General features: G+C 39.9%; 1 protein-coding gene and 1 pseudogene across 3 annotated transcripts; one reads left to right on the plus strand and one right to left on the minus strand.

The window, feature by feature from the left end:
- Nucleotides 1-1325: 1325 nt before the first annotated feature.
- Nucleotides 1326-18694, plus strand: LOC132512574 (arylamine N-acetyltransferase 1). 3 transcript variants are annotated; one of them, XM_060136267.1, is made up of 5 exons: nucleotides 1329-1372; nucleotides 5072-5569; nucleotides 7234-7319; nucleotides 15274-15352; nucleotides 17817-18694. In XM_060136267.1, the coding sequence occupies exon 5, from the start codon at nucleotides 17822-17824 to the stop codon at nucleotides 18692-18694; it is 873 nt and encodes a 290-aa protein (XP_059992250.1). In that variant the 5' UTR covers nucleotides 1329-1372; nucleotides 5072-5569; nucleotides 7234-7319; nucleotides 15274-15352; nucleotides 17817-17821. The 3 variants fall into 3 exon arrangements, with proteins under 3 accessions (XP_059992248.1, XP_059992250.1, XP_059992249.1); XM_060136265.1 differs by lacking the exon at nucleotides 7234-7319 and having other exon boundaries at nucleotides 1326-1372; nucleotides 5285-5569; XM_060136266.1 differs by lacking the exons at nucleotides 1329-1372; nucleotides 7234-7319 and adding an exon at nucleotides 3125-3164 and having other exon boundaries at nucleotides 5285-5569.
- LOC132512573 (protocadherin beta-2-like) lies at nucleotides 5260-7638 on the minus strand (annotated as a pseudogene).
- Nucleotides 18695-23538: the final 4844 nt, after the last annotated feature.

Raw genomic sequence — 23538 nt, forward strand, 5'->3', positions numbered from 1 at the left:
TAGGTTAAATGGTTTTAGGTTGGTTTCCTCCAAAACCAGACCCTGAGATGAGGATTTATATTCAAGTAGCTTACTTGGGAGGTGATTTAAGGGAGCACCACCATGGGAGTAGAAAAGTGAGGCAGCGGCTCTTTGAGACTCAAAGAAGGATACATGATCAGCACATTACCTCAGAGGACAATGGAAGCTTCCTCTCAGTGGAGAACATAGGGAGGCAGTGCTGGCCATGACCCCAGAGTAACCCCACCTTAGTAGGTGGAACACAGGGGCATTTATGCACCCACTCACATTTTCCAGGCTGAGTGGTGTTCCAGGGCCATTAGTTGCAGGTCCATCTGGATGGCCCAAGCACAGGCCAAGAGAAAGCCTTCACATAGAGAGTCCCAAGTTCATGCAGCATAATACAGGAGGCATGGACTAGAACTGTTAGTGCCAAAGAGAGAGCACAAGGCAACACTTGTGTCCTGAAGATGGTTTTAGAAATGGGGGGGGGTGTTGTGGGATGAATTAGGAGATTGGAATTTACATATATACACTATTGATACTATGTGTAAAACAGATAACTAATGAGAACCTACTGTATAGCACAGGGAACTCTACTCAGTGCTCTGTGGTGACCTAAATGAGAAGGAAATCCAAAAAACAGGGGATATATGTATATGTATAACTGCTTCACTTTGCTGTACTGTATAAACAAAAACAATATTATAAAACAACTATACTGCAATAAAATTTTTTTTTAATTAAAAAAGAAAGTGTAGAGGTAAGTACATTAGAAACAGCAAGAGTGATAGACCTATACCATTAACATAAATTAAAAATACATGCAGAAACAAAAGCACATTATATATGTCACACTCGTAACTTATATGTGGACAAATTTAGGACACATTATACAGTGCCTCAGGGTGGAATGGTGAATGGGACTGAAGATGGGGAATAAATTGAGGGGCCTCATGGAAATTCATGAGGAAATGCTGTCATAACCTGAGGGAGTGATTTAAAATATCCATCTCCTTCTACTCCTCTAGGTTAATGAACCTGCTTTTCCTGGATCCCCTTAAAACCCTAACCTCCCACGTTACACTTAGGATATCTGGATTCAGCCACCCTAAGAGTAGGAACTGTATGGATTACAAGGTCACTCCACTCTCAGTCTGGTGCCAGGTCTCGCCAGAGTACATTTGAACAAGAGGTGCACAAGGACAACCCAAGTTCCCACGACTACATTTCCCAGAGCGCCCTGGTGATTCTAACAAGATTCAAGGGGTGGAGCAGTTTGCAAACCAATGAGGTCTCTTCCTGGGCTTGTCCAGGAAGTGGGAGGATGGCAGTCAGCCCTGTTCCTGGTTGTGGGACCCAGGGGAGCTCGGTAAGTGACGTGTTGTGCTTTGAAATTGGGGTTTAATCCTATTTCAAATGTGAGTCCAGGAGACTAGATACTACACACACCCGAATGTCAGGTCCTAAGCCAGTTCAGAAAGTTTGGCTGACATATAACTTGAATCCTTATGCTGTAATTACTGTACAGGATAATGGAGGAGATAACACACCCCAGTTAAAACTGTCGGGGTTGATGCCAAAAGCTCAGCTTCTCTGTACACCGGTGCCAAATCAGATCTTGGAGACAGAGTTTTGGGTGAAGTAGAAGAGGAGAGCTTTACTACTTTGCCAGGCAAAGGGGTACACAAGAGCTCCTGCCTCGAAAAACTATGTGTCCCAACCCAGGAAGATTTGATAAGGAGTTTTATAACTCCTTATCAAAGGAGTTATCAAAGGGTGGGGTTGCAGACAAGATGAGGATGTGTGTAGGGTCTCAGGTGGTAAGTCTTCTAATCTTGATGAGCTTCTCTGGTCCCTTTAATCTTGCTTTGGGTGGTTTCTTGCCTGCCCCTCCCTTGATTAGCAACTGTTTGAGTCTGCCCTCTGGAACTCAGGGAAGGTCATGGAGGCTGTAGTCTTTCCGACAAGAAATCGGGGACAAAAATAAAAGGCCAAGCCTCCATACCTGGGTGCCTCACAGGGCCCTGCTCAGTTTCAGGGTTAGAGTAACAGCCATGTGACATCCCAGGTGTGAGGACTTGGGTAGGTCATTTAAGCATCTCTAAAAGTCAGTTTATCCCTCAGAAGATTGGAGCTAATAAGAGAGCTTACTTTAAAAGTTTGTTGCGAGGATGAAAGTATATAAAATATATCTAATGTGTACAACACGTGATTCAGGGGACAGGATTTCCCTCTTGGATAATTGAAACAGCAATGTCCACCTTCTCTGTCCCCACCTGGGTGTGTCCCAAAGGGCCCAGTTAGTCCTGCAGTCATCAAATTCATGATCACTCCTGCTCCTCCTGTATTAGCTCATCAGAAATTCTCTAATGATCATCCCCAAACTCCAGGGAGGCTGTGTTGTGTTGTCTGCACAGTTCAAGGGAATTCTTGAGGACATTTTATCTTGATGGAAGGAAGACCCTAAGGGGAAGGTCTTCAGGAGCCATAAATGACAAGAACCAGCTCTTTCACTGTCAGGCAGGCTGAGGACACCACTCCCTGAGCACAAATGTTTAGAATTCCACAGGAGAGAGGAGCCTGTGGAGGCTGACAGCCCCAGAGCAAGGGGTCTGTGGGCTCTCCCCTCCGGACTTTGCTCCCTTGCCCTGGCCCGATGCCCACAACAACAACACGCCTGTTGGCTCTTCTTTGATGAACTGACCTTTCCCTTCCCCCAAGTCACAGTTTAGTTCCTCAACCACAAAGTGGCTGACCCTGCCCCCTCTCACTCAGAAGGAAGTTGTTAACTGCCAACTATGTATATAGCTGCAAACTGCCCAGAGACTTATTTTGTTTGCCCTTTACATTTTAAATAGTTCAGAGCCAACTTTAAAAATAGGCAGATTTCACCCACAACTCTGAGTTTCTTCTCCTCAAGACGGAGAAAAAAAGAGAAACAAAGAAACATTCAGAACTTCCTGCTGCCTGGGTGTAACTTTTTTTTTTGGCTGTTTTCCATGGGCTTTCTGTGCAGTAAGCACTGTGAAGGACGGTCTGTGGGCACGGCTTGCATGGCAACTTCTCTTGTTTTCATCCAGAAGATCACTGGGCTGGCCACTTGTCCCTGGGGGTGGGTTGGGTTGTGGTGTCCTTGCAGTGAGCCTCGGCACCAAAAAAAGGTAAGTAAAGGGAAGGAATGGGAAGGGAAGGGAAAGGGAAGGAGAGGAAAAGAAAATCACAGCATATAGAATGAAAAGCCACTTAGAAGTACCTCTTAAAATTCTACTATTCATTTGGACAGTTCTAATGCTAGGCATATACCCAATGAATTGAAAACATACAGAAAAAAGTACTTGACCACAAATGTTCTCAGCAGCACTGTTCACAGCAGCCGAAGGTGGAGCGGAACATAGAGACAGGACGTAGACTGGTGGTTGCCAGAGGCTGGAGGAAATGGGGAGTAACTGCTTCATGAGTTTGGGGTTTTACTGGGGGTAGTGAGATATTTTGGAACTAGACAGAAGTCGTGGTTGCGCAAAGTTGTGAATGTACCAAATGACATGGAATTGTTCACTTTAAATGGTTTATTTAGGTCACGTAAATTTCACATCAATTTTTATAAATCTGTTGTCATGACAGATATGCTGGCAGTAGGTACAGAAAGTTCCACCTCTGTCCAAATGTGTATTTATGCTGCTTGTAGCCCTGAGTGTGTCATCAGCATTTCACTCCCTTCCCTTGGGCCCTCATTTTAGTTCCTGAAGGATAAAACAGAGGACTCCATTCCTTCCCTCAAAAGGAGTTTTTTTTGTTTTTGTTTTTTTAATATCAACTCCCTAGTACTTCTGTCCCAGAGACTTATTTTGTTTGGCTTTTCTATCTTCAGCTGAGCAGCTGTGTTCCCTCTGGGCCTGCTTGGTAGTCCTCACAATACCTGCCTGACTCTGAGAGCTTTAGCTCAGAGGCCTGGCTGAGCTGCAGGCCTTCAGTACATAAAGCCCTATTGTCCAATGGCCTCTGAGTAGGGCTAGGCTAGCAGCTCCCTTTCCAGCCAGAAATCAAGCAGATGCCCACCTGCCCTGGGGTCAGGGAGGGTTGTAGTGTCAATCCAGTGGGATGCCATATCCTTCACTGAGACAGAGAAAAGGAAAAAGAAGGAAAAGTATAGGAAATAAAACACAAACACCATACACACACACAAAGAAAAGCCACTCACTAGCACTCCTTAAGGCTCTTTTATTCAGTCGTGCCAGAAGTTCAGGAAGTAGGTATAGAAGATTTCATCTCAGTCCATAACTGTACTTGTGGTGGCAGCATCTCAGGGGTGAACTACCTCTGGATCAACCTGTTTTTAATTCTTCTATTTTAGGCTTTTGCTTACAACTTTATTTGGGGAACGAATAAGGGTTTCTTTAGTTGAAAAATAAAATAATAAAAATGAAATAAGATAAGATAAAATAAAATAGAAAAACACTGCTGTACATGAAAGAGGTAGAGACCCTGGACTGGGAGCTGGACAATGAGTTCTTCATATTGACCTGCTCTCCAGGGCTACATCAAAAAGGTAATTTGTAACTGAAGTACCATGTCACTTAGGGATAAATCAAAGCAGCCAGTTGACTTTTTTTTTTTTTTTGTTCAAAATGCCTATGTTTAATTTTTTTTCTCAGTCATCCATCATAAATACACTTTAGGCAAATTTAAGAGTAATCTGACCTACAGTTTTTGTCCATTTTTAGCCAATATAAGCATATACAGTGTTGAAATATTAATTGCAAATGTCAAAACAGAAAATGAAGTATATGTGTAAGTTTTATTTGAGTACTAAGCCCCTACAGGATGATACACCTTAAAATGGTACATATTAAAACATTTTTAGTTATCCACTTCATTAACCACAGACAAAGCTGCTTTAGGAGTATTATAAAGAATATTACCTGACTATATTCAATAGGGTAAATTATTAATATTGGTGGTTCAGAACTCTCTCTACATTGCTTTGGATAGAATTTGAAATGACGACCTTAAAAAACCTATTTGAAATCATCATTAAAAGATAATGCATTTATTTTTACTCACCTATTAGAAAAAGAAAGAGGCATTAATACTGGATTGAAAAGGTAGGAAGCAGATGAAAAAAGAACATGCAGGGTTAACTAGACAGAAAGTAAAATCAAGATATAAACAAAATACTATATCAACTCAAGAGCCTTGACTTAAAGCATTCGTAGCCAGACAACTTTCTGATTCTTCTATTAATGAAACCTACGCTATTCTTGGAATTGCCTTTTTGCACTAGTCCTGCCCAGTGTCTTGAACCAGACCACTAGGGAGAATCCGCTTCAAGAAGTTAAACTCATTTAACCCGGAGCCTCCCGTCAGACACACCTCGTACTGGTAGCTCTGGGACAGGGTCCCCGTGCCGCTGACGTCCACCAGGTGGCCTGGAAAGTGGCCCTCGGGCACCGAGCAGCGACTCACCGAGGCCGCCACGCCCCTCCTGCACAGCCGCACCGCGACGAACACCAGTACCGAGAAGAGGAAGAGCGACGACACCGACGCCAAGGCGACCACCAGATATACGGTGAGCAGGGTGGCCGGGGCCGCGTCCGCCGCTTCCGCTTCAGGGGCCGGCAGGTAGGGCCGCGAGAAGCCGTCCACCAGCAGCACGTACAGCGTGACGCTGGCCGAGAACGGAGGCTCGCCGTTGTCCTCGACCAGCACCACCAGCCTGTGCTTGGCCGCGTCGCGCTCGCTCAGCAGCCGGGCCGTGCGCACCTCGCCGTTGTGCGCCCACACGCCGAACAGCCCAGGCTCCGTGGCCTTGAGCAGCTGGTACGACAGCCAGGCGTTCTGGCCCGAGTCGCCGTCCACCGCCACCACCTTGGTCACCAGGTACCCCGCCTCGGCCGCCCTGGGCACCAGCTCGGTGCAGGGCGCCGAGGCGTTCTGCAGCGGGTACAGCACGAAGGGCGCGTTGTCGTTGTTGTCCGCCACGAGCACGCGCACCAGCGCCTGGCTGCTGAGCGCGGGCGAGCCGCGGTGGGCGGCGCCCACGCGGAACTCGAACGCCCGCAGGGCCTCGTAGTCCAGGGACCTCAGGGCGAACAGGTGGCCGTTGTCCGGGTTCATGGACACCAGGGAGGCCAGGGGCACGTGCGCGTCGAGGGGCGGCAGCAGCGAGTAGGTGACCTGGGCGTTGGCGCCCGCGTCTCTGTCTGTGGCGCGGACGCTGCCAATGTGCAGGGCGGGGCTGTTGTTCTCGCGGACGGACAGGGTGTAGGAGGTCTGGGTGAAGGCGGGGGCGTTGTCGTTGACGTCGGACACCAGCATGGTTATGTTGTGCTGGGTTTTCAGTCTCGGTGTCCCCATATCTGTGACGGTGATGGTGATGTTATATTCGGATCTTGTTTCTCGGTCCAGGGCTGTGTTTGTGACTAAACTGTAAAAATTCTCAACAGAGGGTTTAAGAATGAAGGGAACATCATTTTGGATGGAGCAAACCATCCTTCAATTGTCTCCAGAGTCAGGATCTGAAACGCTGAATACAGCAATTACAGTCTCCTGCAAGGTTTCTGGGATCTCAGTGATAAGCGTTGACATGGTCAGTTCCGGCGGGTTGTCATTCAAATCCATCACTTGGACAAACACCACACAACTGCCAGAAAGGCCCCCACCATCTGTCGCCTGAATATTTAATGTATAAGTCTGAATAGATTCAAAATCCAGTTCCTGTGTTAAAAGGAGTTCTCCCGATTTTGCATTTATTCCAAATGTTTTCCGAATATCCTCAGATGCTTGGGAAAGTACGTAAGATATTTCTCCATAGGTTCCAATATCTAAATCTCTGGCAGAGACAATGGCAACCTGGGATCCAATGGGGCTGTTTTCTAGGACATGCGCCTCATAGTGCAGCTTTGCAAAGTCGGGGGCATTATCATTGATGTCTAAGACTTCAATGCGGATTAGGGCGGTCCCAGACCTGGGTGGAATTACGCCATCCAGCGCTGTGACGGTTAATCTGATCTCAGGCTGTTCCTCTCTATCCAGTGCTTTGTCCAGCATCAGCTGTGGTAATATTGTGCCGTCGGAACTGTCTTGTAATTTAAGATGGAAGTGGGAATTGGGGCTGAATGTGTAACTTTGGAGACTGTTGCTTCCTACATCTAAGTCCTGGGCAAGCTCTATTAGGAAAGTAGTTCCAGGAGTGATACTTTCTGAAATTTTCAATATTATTTCTTTGTCTAGGAAAACTGGAGAATGATCATTTATGTCCCTAATCCATAGCTCAGCCTGGAAAAACTTCAAGGGATTTTCCAGTAACATCTGGAAAGGTAGTACACAGGGCTCGGTAGGGCCACACAGCTCCTCCCGGTCCAGTTTCTCACTTAACAACAAATCCCCGGTCTGCCTATGAAAATGCAAACGCATTTTTTTCCCTTTGGAAACGACCCCGGGGGGCCCGAGCAGCTAGATCATCTACCTCCAACCCCAAGTCTTTCAACAGATTGGCCACAAAGAGCCACTGTCCATTTCCTCGGCCACTGAATAACGCCTAGGCTCAGAACCAGCCTGAGCTATGCCCAGCCAAACAAAGAATATCAAGACTTGCCTTTGTTTCAGAAAGCATTTCTTCCTCTCTCCTACCTCCATCGCTCTCTCGTCTCCCAGGAAACTTGACCCAGCTCGGATTCACGTTGTCGCTGATCTATCTCCCAGTATCACTCAGACACTGGGATAAGTGGAGATGCCTATGGCCCTGATTTCCCGGAGCAACTGCCTTAGAAAGCCTCCTTTTCCTGCTTGCTTCTTTAGCAGAGCATCTAGCTAGAGGAACCGCCAGTTGACTATTGACCATTCAACAAAATAACAAGAATTCATTTGGTGACAGAAGAAGTCTCTTTTGCCTGACTTTCAAGGCCCTCTGGAAGTTTCCTCATCCCTTACATCTTACCTTTCTTTCACACAGCTCTCCAAAATGACCACTGATATGACTTGTCAGGTTCCCCAGATTTAGACGCTGAGGCCAGGACCATGTGCAAGTGGCTTATGATGTGCTCCTGGGAGAACTCCAGTGTCAGCCTGAATGTGAATTATAACTCAAAGTCTTTCCAGACTCAAGGCAAGGCAGCTGAGTTTTCAGAACCTCTCACCAGTAAGTCACTGATGCAGGGCTGCCCTGGCAGGACATGAAGTCCCTGGCACTTCCAATTTTCACATAGGAAGGCAAAGCAGCTCCAGGAACCCCCAAGAAGTCTTCCAAAGAGTCCACAATGCAGCTCCTTGAGCACAAGGACACAGAAGCCATGCTAGTCAGAGGCAAAGTGGTCAAACACATCTAAAGGTTTCTGGGTGGCTTAAAGACAGCATTCTCCCCACATTAGCCTCAGTCCTGAATCCTCACCAATGCCATGTGCCCTCTCAAGGTACCCTGAGCGTGCTCTGTTCTTTACCCTCTGTACCCGAGGCAGAAATCTATAGGTCTGATGGCTTCCATTACGTCACATTTTAAAAATGTTTTTAAACTACTTTAGCCAAATTCTCATAACATTTCTACTCTTTGTTCTATATTAAAAGGAAACAATTCCTTATATATAGTTCTGTATCCACCTTTGATTTCTTTCTTGAATATAGTTTACAGGTGAGATGTCTGGCTGTAGTGGAGCTTGGACTCCTCAATCTTTCCAGTGAATACGAGGGAAGATGACTGATGACAAGAGATACTTTAATGGCTGATCTTCTATATATTGGTGGTTCTTCTTCCTTTCCAGTGACACCATACATTAAGAACACTGCGTTATTTTTCTACCCCAATATCCCCAATTATACTTTACACATAAAGGAAGACCATGTGTTACCATTACATATTGGTCTTTGCTATGTTTGGTAATTCTTGTAGTAGCAATCAGGGACATAGAACATGATTCACCCCTCCTAACTGATCCTAGGGCAAATAATCATCTGACTGGTTCCTTCTGAGCCCCCTTGTGCTGGCTTCCACAACCTCCAGGCTCAGAACCCATCAGTGTTGCTGTCATTTCCTGTGGTTGCACTTGCTACACCCTCCCCTATGCAACTCAGATGCCCACTTTACTCTTCAGTCCTTTCCCTTCTGTTTTGTGATTTTTAGGTACTTTTCACAACTCATGTAACACTAAACTATCTTTTTGTTTTCAAAGGAAGTCACAGTATACATTTTACTATCTCTTCTATTATTTCTAGAGTTCAGTCAAGGAGAAAGGAATTTCTGAGACTTCTGAATTAAAATTGAACATCAACTTGCTTCCATTTGCTTAGAAATGTTTTAAGTGCCTTTCTGGGATTTCTCAGTAGATGCTCTAAGTGTGTTCTTTATATATCCCTTGAGTCTTCTCTAATATTAATCATGAAGCTGAAAGGAAAGGCTATATCTGCACAGAAATGCTATATATCAAGAAATAAGGCTAGTTGTGTTTTCAGTTAGCTATTTTCCTGGCAACTGTTTCTAAGTTTTGCTAGTATTTCACTGTGAATCACAACTTTAGTCATAGCAATTTCTTTTGTTTAATCACAGAATACTCAAGTAATATTTGGTTACTCTTTCTGATTTACTTCACTCTGTATGACAGACTCTACGTCTATCCACATCTCTACAAATGACCCAATTTTGTTCCTTTCTATGGCTGAATAATATTCCATTGTATATATGTACCATATCTTTTTTTTTTTGGAGTACACAGACCTCTCACTGCTGTGGCCTCCCCCATTGGGGAGCACAGGCTCTGAATGCACAGGCTCAGTGGCCATGGCTCAAGGGCCCAGCCACTCCACGGCATGTGGGATCTTCCCAGACTGGGGCACGAACCCATGTCCCCTGCATCGGCAGGCGGACTCCCAACCACTGTGCCACCAGGGAAGCCCTGTGTACCACATCTTTACCCCTTCATCTGTCGATGGACATTTAGGTTAATTCCATCTCCTGGCTATGGTAAATAAGGCTGCAATAAACATTGGGGTGCCTGTGTCTTTTGAAGTATGGTTTTCTCAGGGCATATGCCCAGTAATGGGACTGTGGGGTCATATGGTAGTTTATTTTTAGTTTTTTAAGGAACCTCCATACTGTTCTCCATAGTGGCTGTATCAATTCACATTCACACCAACAGTGCAAGAGTGTTCCTTTTCTCCACACCCTCTCCAGCATTTATTGTTTATAGATTCTTTTGATGATGGCCATTCTGACCACTGTGAGGTGATATGTCATTGTAGTTTTGATCAGCATTTCTCTAAAAATTATTGAGCATCTTTTCATGTGCCTCTTGGCCATCTGTGTGTCTTATTTGGAGAAATGTCTACTTAGGTCTTCTGCCCATTTTTTGACTGGGTTGTTTCTTGTTTTTGGATATTGAGGTACATGAGCCCTTTGTATATTTTGGAGATTAATCCCATGTCAGTTGCTTCATTTGCAAATATTTTCTCCCATTCTGAGGGTTGTCTTTTTATCTCATTTATGGTTTTCTTTGCTGTGCAAAAGGTTTTAAGTTTAATTAGGTCCCATTTGAGTTTTTTTTTTTAACATCTTTATTGGAGTATAATTGCTTTACAATGGTGTGTTAGTTTCTGCTGTATAACAAAGTGAATCAGTTATACATATACATATGTTCCCATATCTCTTCCCTCTTGTGTCTCCCTCCCTCTCACCCTCCCTATCCCACCCCTCTAGGTGGTCACAAAGCACCGAGCTGATCTCCCTGTGCTATGTGGCTGCTTCCCACTAGCTATCTAGTTTACGTTTGGTAGTGTATATATGTCCATGCCACTCTCTCACTTTGTCACAGCTTACCCTTCCCCCTCCCCATATTTCCATTACTCTAGGAGGTGGGTCAAAATGGATCTTGCTGTGATTTATGTCATAGAGTGTTCTGCCTATATTTTCCTCTAAGAGTTTTATACTTTCTGACTTTATATGTAGGTCTTTAATCCATTTTTAGTTTATTTCTGTGTATGGTGTTAGGGAGTGTTCTAATTTCATTCTTCTACATGTAGCTGTCCAGTTTTCCCAGTACCACTTATTGAAGAGGCTGTCTTTTCTCCATTGTATATTCTTTCTTCTTTGTTATAGACCATAGGTGCATGAGTTTATCTCTGGGCTTGCTATCCTGTTCCATTGCTCTATATTTCTGTTTGTGTGTCATTACCATATTGTATTGATTACTGTAGCTTTGTAGTATAGTCTGAAGTCCAGGAGCCTGATTCCTCTAGCTCCATTTTTCTCTCTCAAGATTGCTTTGACTATTCAGAGTCTTTTTTGTTTCCATACAAATTGTAAAATAGTTTGTTCTAATTCTGTGGAAAATGCCATTGGTAATTTAATAGGGATTGCATTGAATCTGTAGACTGCTATGGGTAGTATAGTCATTTTCACAATATTGATTCCTTCAATCCAAGAAAATGGTATATCTCTCCATCTGTTTGTGTCATCTTTAATTTCTTTCATCAGTATCTTGTAGTTTTCTGAGTACAGGTTTTTGCCTCCTTAGGTAGGTTTATTCCTAGGTATTTTATTCTTTTGGTTGCAGTGGTAAATGGGATTGTTTCCTTAATTTCTTTTTCTGATCTTTCATTGTTAGTGTATAGGTATGCAAGATAGTTCTGTGTATTAATTTTGTGCCCTGAAACTTTACTAAATTCATTGATTAGCTCTAGAAGATTTCTGGTGGCATCTTTAGGATTTTCTATGTATAGTAGAATGCCATCTGCAAACCGTGAGCATTTTACTTCATTTCCAATTTGTATTCCTTTTATTTCTTTTTCTTCTATGATTCTCATGGCTAGGACTTCCAAAACTATGTTGAATAATAGTGGCAAGAGTGGACACCCTTGTCTTGTCCCTGATCTTAGAGGAAATGCTTTCAGTTTTTCACCATTGAGAATAATGTTTGCTATGGGTTTGTCATATATGGCCTTTATTATGTTGAGGTAGTTTCCCTGTATGCTCACTTTCTGGAGAGTTTTTATCATAAATTAGTCTTGAATTTTGTCAAAAGCTTTTCCAGCATCTATTGAAAGGATCATATGTTTTTTATTCTTCAATTTGTTAATATGGTGTGATTCGTGTATATTGAAGAATCCTGGCATCCCTTGGATAAATCCCACTTGATCATGGTGTATGATGCTTTTAATGTGTTGTTGGATTTGGTTTGCTAATATTGAGGATCTTTGTGTCTATATTCATCAGTAATATTGGTCTGTAGGTTTTTTGTGATATCTTTGTCTGGTATTGGTGTCAGGGTAATGGTGGCCTCGTAGAATGAGTTTGGAAGTATTCCACCCTCTGCAATTTTTTTGGAAGAGTTTGAGAAGGATGGGTGTTAGCTCTTCTCTAAATGTTTGATAGAATCCTCCCATGAAGGCTTCTGGTTCTGGACCTTTGTTTGTTGGAAGATTTTTAGTCACAGTTTCAATTTCTTTACTTGTGATTGGTCTGTTCATATTTTCTATTTCTTCTGGTTCAGTCTTGGAAGGTTGTACTTTTCTAAGAATTTGTCCATTTCTTCCAGGTTGTCCATTTTATTGGCATATAATTGCTTGTAGTAGTCTCTTCCAATCCTTTGTATTTCTGTGGTGTCAGTTGTAACTTCTCGTTTTTCATTCCTAATTTAGTTGATTTGAGTCTTCTCCCTTTTTTTCTTGAGTCTGGCTAAAGGTTTATCACTTTTGTTTATCTTCTCAAAGAACCAGCTTTTAGTTTTATTGACTGTTGCTATTGTTTTCTTTGTGACATTAAGAAAGAATTAGGTTTTTAATTCCCACAAAACACCTTTCAGCATGCTTAACTTTCTGATAACACCCTCACCTGCACCAGTTTTGTTTTGGGGGTTTGTTTTTATTGTTTGTTTTTAGATCCAAAGAACATGAAAATCCTTTTTTGACAAGGCTTAGAAAGCTGACAGTATCTCTTTTTTCCTCCCTCTATATGAAGGATGTATTTAAATGAATGTTGGTCAGTAAGACATTTGTCAGCTATGGGTACTGGGTGCTTAACTGTCTAATGTTACCATTTGAATATTGTATATGATTGTAAGGCTTATGTCACTAAAGATTTTTATTCTGATTTTTCATGATCAAAATTCATATGATATTGTATAGACATGCTTTGTAGTGAACTATAGTAGCAATAATTTCTGTACATGATCTAGGATTTATTCCAGCATTTCTTTTCCTTTTTTTTTAAAGCAAAATATTTTATTTAAATTAATAAATGATGGAAATAGAAAAGTCTACATAAAGATTTTAGAAGGAGAACTTACAGGACACAAATTTGTGATTCATTAGATGAGACACTTGGATGTGATTCCTAAAGCTTTTATTGAGCATTGCCAAATTTGTAAGCTTCATAGGGATGGACATTATATTTATAAATGCCCTTCTATAAGGGTTACTGTAGATGTGAAATTCTTGACCTTAATATCACCTTTGAAAATATTAAATTGAAAATTCTGTTAACTTATATTTTAAGAATAGGCATATTGTATTACTGCAAGAGATTTGATTTTCAGCAGAGTGCAAAGTTCTTTCAAATGCACATGTCTTTTTTTTCTAATTTCATTTTGTTTTAAAGCACTTTTTAAGTGTAGTTTTCTCATTTAGTAAATGTTGTCTAATTGAACAAAAGAGAAAGACAATAGAAATACATAGCTTATCACCATTAACCTATGGGTGGGATTCTTTGTACCATGTCACCTCAGGCCATGTCATCTTACCAATAGTAATGCACCACTGTTACAATTAGTGTCCATACTAGATTAGAACTCTGGTAACAGGGGACAGAAATTTTTTTCTACATAGGATTTTACAAAATACAGACTTTTGGGGGTGGGGTGCTCACCTTACCAGAGAGTCAAAAGATAGCCTAATCCTCACCAGTGTCATGTGCCCACTCAAGGTACACTGAACATGCTCTGTTCTTTATCCTCTGTACCTGAGGCAGAGGTCAATAGGTCTAATGGCTTTCACTTAAGTCACACTTTTTAAATGTTTTAAAATTACTTCAGCCATTATTCTCATAACTTTTCTACTCTATCCTATAATAAAAGGAGTCAATTCTGCCTTTCTCTTCCTTAGTTTTTCATTTTGATTTACATCTTCACAGGCTGATGGAGAGGTAACACTATTAGAATATATACACATATATATATTTTTTCTATTATCCTTTTTGAGTTTTATCTTTTCCTTCAGAAATACCAATTATCTTTATATTGGATTGTCTTTGACTGGTTTTATGTCTATTAACTTTTCTCTAACTCTTTAATGGCTTTATCTCTTCATTAAAACCATTGAGTATTAAGTTTTTCTACATAAGTCATTTGATATTATGCTATATATATATTCCCCTATTGTTCATAATTACTTATATATTATCTTTGTTGTTATTCTTAATTAGTTTCCTAAGTTATAAATAGTTCTTTTGATAATGCTGTGTTATTTTATCACCTCATTTTTTTGGCTTTTTGGTATGAGTCCATTTTAAATGTTTATTATCTTCAAGTACCTGTGAAGAATATCTTTCCATTGTTCAGTTTATGTTTCTTCTTGAGCTTGTTGTCCTTTCCCCCTATCTTTTGTGTATTATGTCCTTTTCTTCTGATCCCCGTCTCATAGTATATTTGCATTCTGTTTTTTCATCATATTCATGCATGTATAGTTCTGTCTCCATCTTTTATTTGTTTCTTGAATGAAATGTGACTGGTGAGATGTCTGGCTGGAGTGGACCTTGTACTCTGCAATCTTTCCAGTGGAGATGAGGGAAGATGACTGAAGACAAGAGATATTTTGATGGCTGGTCTTCTGTATGGATGGTTCTTCATCCTTTCTGGTGACACCATACACTAAGAATATTGCCTTATTTTTCTGCTCCAACATCCCCAATTATACTTTACACCTAAAGGAAGACAGGTGCTACCATTACATACTTGTCTTTTCTGTGTTTGGTAAATCTTGTAGTAGCAATCAGGGGCCTGAGACAGGGTTCACCCCTCCTTGCTGATTGTATGACAAATATTCATCTGGTCTGTTGTGTCTGAGCCCCCTGCTGGTGACTTCCACAGTGTCCAGTCTTAGAACCCACCCGTTTTGCTCCCATCTCCCATCATTGTACATTCACTTTTCTTCTCTGTGCAACCCAAATGGCCATTTTACTCCTGTTTTGTGATTTTAAAATACTCTTCATATTCATGTCCCAATTAGAACTACTGTCCTTGTTTTCAAGAAAGAATATGATATATTTAAAACTTTTTTCTTTTATTTCTACAGAGTGAACTAAGAAGAAGAACTATCCTAAGTCTTCTGAATTAAAACTGAGACTCAATCTACATTGAAATTCCTCAGAAAGGTATGCTTTTCTGAGACATCTCAGCTGGATCCCTAAGTGTGTTCACTCTCCCTCCTTTTATTCTTTTCTTATATTTATGATCAAGGAAAATGAAATGGTATATCAGTGCACATCTAAATTACAAGTCAATATATAAACTTTGCAGTGTTTTCACCCAGTTTTATCCTGACAACTACTTTCTAGTGCCTCCATATTTCACCTTCTATCATAACTTCAGTAGTACAAAATCTCTTATATTTAGTCATGGAATATGCAGATATAATTTGGTTATAACATGTTGCTTGCATCCAGACCCTGGCTTCTTCTCAATGAACTTGAAGCTACTAAATTCTAAAGTAACATAATATTTTTTTAACATCTTTATTGGAGTATAATTGCTTTACATTGTTCTGTTAGCTTCTGCTGTATAAAAAAGTGAATCAACTATATGTACACATATATCCCCATATCCCCTCCAGAGGAGCAAAGAAAAATCTTTAAAATCAAAAGATAGCTTTAAAAAATATACATTAATTTCCAAATAAAAAGATGTTGGTTAACTCAGAAATGAAATGGCCAGGCAGTTACAAATCATATTGCTTTTGTTCCACATCACCTGCCCTCCTTACTTACCCAGCACTGATTCTGGATACAGAAGCAGAAGAGGGTCTGTGGTGGTCTGGCTAAGTACCAGTTGTTCTCTTGGTGTCTGAGTCGTAGAGTTTTTGGCTTGTGCTGATGCATGTAAAGATGAGAAGAAATGAAATAAGCTTAAGAGATTTGGAGGAGATCAGATTGCAGACATCAAGAATAGAAAAAGTTGAAACACTAGCAAAATGGGAAGAATAACTGATCAAAAAAGAGAATTAGGTGAATCTGAAAGAAATGACATTAAGAAGGACAACAGGGATACATAACTTATCACCATTAACCTAGGGGCAGGGCCTTTTGTAACCTCTTACCTCAGGCCATGTCATCTTATCAATGGTAATGCACCACTGTTACAATCAGTGTTCACACTGGATTATGACTCTGGTATCAGGGGACAGAAACATTTCCTATATGAGATTTTACAAAATAAGGACTACTTTTTTTTTTTCTGGTTCACCTTACCATAAAGTCAAGATATGGCTTAAAACTTGATTGTTGTCTTTTCTCATCTTTCCTTTTCCTGCTTTTCATTCCTCAACTCAATAAATTCTTTGTTGATATTATTCTTCAGCAAGTTCTCCTAGTAGATTTGAGCAAATATCCTACCAGGTTCTGGCCCTGCAGTAGAAGCATCTGCTTAGGTTTCAGCAAAAGTTCCTCAACAGAGTCTCATTGAACTGACTTGGACCACATGCCATCCACACGCAAAACACTGGTCCTAGAGCAAATGTGCTTTGAATTGCGCCTACCTGGGTCATATGTCTATTCATTCAGCTCAGTATGTACAGCTCACTCTCCATACAAGCCAGACATAACAATTTGATGATGGTGCATTTTGCCCAAACTGCAGCCTTCCCCTACTGCCCTTCTCACAGTGATTACTCATCTCCGAGTAAAAGACAAAAGGTCAGATCTCATCTCAATCCATGCTTCCACTTACTCCCTCTGCTCCCTTCATCTTGTCTTCCTTGAACGTTCTTTGGAAACTCTAGGCAGGTTCCAGTTTAGGGCTTTTTTTTTTTTTTAACCCTCTGGTCCTTCTTCCTAAATTGTCCTCCCACATTTGTGGACATGGCTCATTCTCTCACATCCTTAAAGTCATAGTGAAGCTTCCTCTGCCCACCTTATTGGAAACTGAAGCTCTCTCTGTGCACATCTTATCTACCTTCTTTGCTTTATTTTCCCCAGAATACTTATCACTATCTAAGAAATTGCATGTTTTTAAAATTCATTTAATTCACTGTGTCATACCAGACCCAACTAAATTGTAAGATTCTTTAAGATAAGCAACCACTAGGTCAGTAACATATACATAATAGATTTTCAGTAAACTATTTATTGAATAAATCAGTTTGTGAATGAATATGAATCTTTGAGTGGGGAAATTTGTGTAAGGTTCAGCTGAAGAAGATATTGAGTTGGTCAAGTACCATGAATGAAAGTACTATATTATAATTCTCCTGTTTGTATTAGAAACTGTTTGTAAACTCTATTTTAATTGATAGCAACTTGTACCTCTCCTTATTCATCACCAAAAAAACCACATGTAAGCTCTTTATCATTTTACTCATCACTTCATCTGGATTTCCAACTTCTCATGTTCAAAACATGGAAGAAGTGATAATACTTTTCTTTCAGGGTTACTCGCACCATTAACTGAACTTATGCATGTGAAAGCCACTAATACACTAAAAGCACACACACAAAAGGCTTATAATTACAATTATTTATAACGATTGTGTTTACATGTTTAAAATACATTTGTTATCATTAGGCTAATCAAAAAAATTCAAGTAAAAAAGGAATATTTTTGTTTTGTTTTCCTTGCCTTAAGGAATCATGAACATTGAAGCATATTTTGAAAGAATTGGTTATAAGCACTATAGGAACAAGTTGGACTTGGAAACATTAACTGACATTCTTCAGCACCAGATCCGAGCCATTCCCTTTGAGAATCTTAACATCCATTGTGGGGAAGCCATGGAATTGGGCTTAGAGGCCACTTTTGATCAAATTGTAAGGAGGAACCGAGGTGGGTGGTGTCTCCAAGTCAATCATCTTCTGTACTGGGCTCTGACCACAATTGGTTTTGAGACCACTATATTGGGAGGGTATGTATACAACACTCCAGCAAACAAATATAGCAATGCCATGATTCACCTCCTGCTGAAGGTGACCATTGATGGCAGGAACTACATAGCTGATGCTGGATTTGGACGCTCTTACCAGATGTGGCAGCCTCTAGAGTTAATTTCTGGGAAGGATCAGCCCCAGGTGCCTTGCACCTTCTGCTTGACAGAAGAGAGAGGAATCTGGTACCTAGACCAAATCAGAAGAGAGCAGTATATCCCAAACCAAGAATTTCTTAATTCTGAGCTCCTGGAAAAGAATAAATATCGGAAAATCTACTCTTTTACTCTTGAACCTCGAACAATTGAAGACTTTGAGTCTGTGAATATATACCTTCAGGAATCTCCAGCATCTGTCTTTACAAGCAAGTCATTTTGTTCCTTGCAGACCCCAGAAGGTGTTCACTGTTTAGTGGGCTTCACCCTCACCTACAGGAGATTCAATTATAAGGACAATACAGATTTGGTAGAGTTTAACACACTGAATGAAGAAGAAGTAAAAGAAAATCTAAAAAATATATTTAATATTTCCTTGGAGAAAAAGCTTGTCCCCAAACATGGTGATAAATTTTTTACCATATAGAGTAAGCAATAAAAATGGTCTCAGTATTACTTCTGGTGCTGTAACTTTTTATTATAAAAAAGTTTAAACGTCTATAAAAGTAGAGAGAATGAAATAATAAACCTGCATTTGTTTATCATTCAGTTTATCAGCTATAAACTAGAGGCCTATCATATTTTCTCAATGCTCCCAAATTATATTGAAGAAAATGCTAGATATCAAATCATTTCACCTTTAAAAATGTCAGCATATATAATTAGATAACATTTAAAAAACATAACCATATATTTTTTCAAAAATAATAATAACAAAGATGTTTTAATGATGGCCTATGGTTTTCTTGAGGAAAAAGTGATTTATGCTAGAAAACTTTCCACATTGGTTAATGTTGAATTCATAAAACATGTTTACCTATAATTCAGTAACTAGAACCTTGAGGGAAACTTTTTTATTAAATTCTACCAGTGTATATCCAATGTCATATTTGTGCAGAAATACCACATGTATAATGGGATTATAATTCAACCAAAAGAAAGAGACATGACATTCCTTCCAAATAACCTAATATTTCTCAAGACAAAGTGTAAACCAATACTTGTTAGCATGTGATCAAGTACCAAGAGAGGGACACAACTAATAATTTCTTACATGGCTCTTTTTGCAACCACAGTTCTTCAAGTACCATTTTTCTTAATATGGGAACACTACTATTTATAATTTTCAAATTTTGGAACTCAGTATTTTTGCTTAAAAGTAATAAGTACTGCAAATTTAAAAATACTTATTATCTAAAAACTTCATATTGGAAAAGTATGTTAAAACATGTTGGCCAATACAATATCAGTCATAAAATTTTTGTTTGGCATAGTTAGGTTATTATGGGGTTTCTTTTTTTTTTTTCCCTGCAGTAGAGTCTTCCTTGAATCCTCGTTCTTGTCTCCCAGTTCTATTCTTTTACTTCCTTTTACACTTTGTTGTAAGAGAAAGAGTATGTGCTTCAAAGTATACAGTTCTGAGTTCAAATCCTGTGGACACCAGGTGAATTAATTGATGAATCTGTGGCTCCCATTCCTCAGGTATAAAATGGGGACAATACCTATATGAATAAGTGCCTAACCGAAAGCACCATCTTCCTTCCCTCTCATTGGTCTTGTTCAGCTCTGCTGCTATCTTGCAGCATGGTTAAGTCATGTATGGTACTGTTGGACAGAAAGAATTTTCTCACATTCTGAAAAGACAATGCCAAGGGAGGAGATGTAAGCAAGAGATACATTCCAGATCAAAATGTGGCTCAAGAGAGGACCTTCAAAATGGCGGAGGACTCAAATATTAAGGTCACCTCTCCACAAATACATCAAAAATATATCTATATATGGAGCAACTCCTACAGAACACCTACTGAACACTGACAGAAGATCTCAGACTTCCCAAAAGGCAAGGAAATCCCCACGTACCTGGCCGTGTGGCTGACAGGGACTTGGTGCTCCAGCAGGATGTCAGGCCTGAACCTCTGAGGTGGGAGAGCCAAGTTCAGGATGTGGGACCAGCAGAGACATCCTGACCATATGTAATATCAACCACCGAGAGTTCCCCAAAGATCTCCATCTCAACACTAAGAAACAACTCCACTCAATGACCAGCAAGCTGCAGTGCTGGACACCCCATGACAAACAACCAGCAAGGAACACAAACACATCCATTAGCAGAGAGACTGCCTAAAATCATAAGAAGTTCACAGACACCCCAAAACACACCACCAGACATAGTCCTGCTCACCAGACAGACAAGATGCAGCCTCATCCACCAAAACACAGGCACCAGTCCCCTCCAATGGGAAGCCTACACAACGCACTGAACCAAACTTACCCACTGGGGACAGACAGAAAAACAACAGGAACTACAAACCTGCAGTCTGCGCAAAGGAATACACAATAAGTTAAGCAAAATGAGAAGAGAAATACGCAGCAGATGAAAGAGCAAGGTAAAAACCCACCAGACCAAACAAATGGAGAAGAAATAGGAAATCTACCTGAAAAAGAATTCAGAATAATGATAGTAAAGATGATCCAAAATCTTGGAAATAGAATGCAGAAAACACAAGAAACGTTTAACAAGGACCTAGAAGAACTAAAGAGCAAACAAACAATGATGAACAACACAATAAATGAAATGAAAAATCCTCTAGAAGGAATCAATAGCAGGATAAATGAAGCAGAAGAACGGATAAGTGACTTGGAAGATAAAATAGTGGAAATAACTACCACAGAGCAGAATAAAGTAAAATGAATGAAAAAAATTGAGGACAGTATCAGAGACCTCAGGGACAACATTAAATGCCACAACATTCGTATTATAGGGGTCCCAGAAGAAGAAGAGAAACAGAAAGGGACTAAGAAAATTTTTGAAGAGATTATAGTTGAAAACTTCCCTAATATGGGAAAGGAAATAGTTAATGAAGTCCAGGAAGCACAGAGAGTCCCTTACAGGATAAATCCAAGGAGAAACATGCCAAGACACATATTAATCAAATTATCTAAAATTAAATAAAAAGAAAACATATTAAAAGTAACAAGGGAAAAACAATAAATAACACACAAGCGAATGCCCATAAGGTTAACAGCTGATCTTTCAGCAGAAACTGAGCAAGCCAGAAGAGAGTGGCAGGACATATTTAAAGTGATGAAGGAGAAAAACCACAACCAAGGTTACTCTAACTGCAAGGATCTCATTCAGATTTGATGGACAAATTAAAACCTTTATAGACAAGCAAAAGCTGAGAGAGTTCAGCACCATAAAACCAGGTTTACAACAAATGCTAAAGGAACTTCTCTAGGCAAGAAACACAAGAGAAGGAAAAGACCTACAATAACAAACTCAAAACAATTAAGAAAATGGGAATAGGAACATACATATTGATAATTACCTTAAATGTAAATGGACTAAATGCTCCCACCAAAAGACACAGACTGGCTGAATGGATACAAAAACAAGACGTGTATGTATGCTGTCTACAAGAGACCCACTTCAGACCTAGGGACACATACAGACTGAAAGTGAGGGGATGGAAAAAGATATTCCATGAAAATGGAAATCAAAAGAAAGATGGTGTAGCAATTCTCATATCAGACAAAATAGACTTTAAAATAAAGACTATAACAAGAGACAAAGAAGGACACTATATAATGATCAAGGGATCAATCCAAGAAAAATATATAACAATTGTATATATTTATGCACCCAACGTAGGAGCACCTCAATGCATAAGGCAAATGCTAAGGGCCATAAAAGGGAAATCGACAGTAGCAAAATAATAGTAGGGGACTTTAACACCCCACTGTCACCAATGGACAGATCAATGAAAATAAAATTAAATAAGGAAACACAAGCTTTAAATGACACATTATACGAGTTGGACTTAATTGGTATTTATAGGGCATTCCGTCAAGAAACAACGGAATACATTTTATTCTGATGTGCTTATGGAACATTCTCCAGGGTAGATCAAAACTTGGGTCACAAATCAAGCCTTGGTAAATTTAAGAAAATTGAAATCATATCAAGTATCTTTTATGACCAGAATGCTATGAGACTAGATATCAATTACAGAAAAAAAAACTGTAAAAAATATAAACACATGGAGGTTAAATAATAAGCTACTAAATAACCAAGAGATTACTGAAGAAATCAAAGAGGAAATCAGAAAATACCTAGAAACAAATGACAATAGAGACACGATGACCCAAAACCTATGGGATGCAGCAAAAGCAGTTCTAAGACGGAAGTTTATAGCAATACAATCCTACCTTAAGAAACAGGAAACATCTCGAATAAACAACCTAACCTTGCACCTCAAGCAATTAGAGAAAGAAGAACAAAAAAACCCCAGAGTTAGCAGAAGGAAAGAAATCATAAAAATCAGATCAGAAATAAATTAAAAAGAAATGAAGGAAACAATAGCAAAGATCAATAAAACTAAAAGCTAGTTCTTTGAGAAGATAAACAAAATTGATAAACCATTAGCCAGACTCAACAAGAAAAAAAGGGAGAAGACTCAAATAAATAGAATTAGAAATGAAAAAGGAGAAGTATCAATGACACTGCAGAAATACAAAACATCGTGAGAGATTACTACAAGAAACACTATGCCAATAAGATGGACAACCTGGTAAAATGGACAAATTCTTAGAATTGCACAACCTGACAACATTGAATCAGGAAGAAATAGAAAATATGAACAGACCCATCACAAGCACTGACACTGAAACTGTGCTTAAAAATCTTCCAACAAACAAAAGCCCAAGACGCGATGGCTTCACAGGTGAATTCTATCAAACATTTAGAGAAGAGCTAACACCTACCCTTCTCAAACTCTTCCAAAATATAGCAGAGGGAGGAACACTCCCAAACTCATCTACGAGGTCAACATCACCTTGATACCAAAACCAGAAAAGGATGTCACACAGAAAGAAAACTACAAGCCAGTATCACTGATGAACATAGATGCAAAAATCCTCAACTAAATACTAGCAAACAGAATCCAACAGCACAATAAAAGGATCATACACCATGATCAAGTGGGGTTTATTCCAGGAATGAAAGGATTCTTCAATATACGCAAATCAATCAATGAAATAAACCATGTTAACAAATTGAAGGAGAGAAACCATATGATCATCTCAATAGATGCAGAGAAAACTTTCAACAAAATTCAACACCCATTTATGATAAAAACCCTGCAGAAAGTAGGCATAGAGGGAACTTTCCTCAACATAATAAAGGCCATATATGACAAACCCACAGCCAACATCATCCTCAATGGTGAAAACCTGAAAGCATTTCCACTAAGATGAGGAACAGGACAAGGT

This window comes from Lagenorhynchus albirostris, chromosome 21, assembly GCF_949774975.1.
Source record: "Lagenorhynchus albirostris chromosome 21, mLagAlb1.1, whole genome shotgun sequence".
NCBI classification, from domain to species: domain Eukaryota; kingdom Metazoa; phylum Chordata; class Mammalia; order Artiodactyla; family Delphinidae; genus Lagenorhynchus; species Lagenorhynchus albirostris.

Bases quoted from the DNA above. Each gene is read 5' to 3' on its own strand.
- LOC132512574 (XM_060136265.1), top strand. From the start codon at position 17,822: ATGAACATTGAAGCATATTTTGAAAGAATTGGTTATAAGCACTATAGG.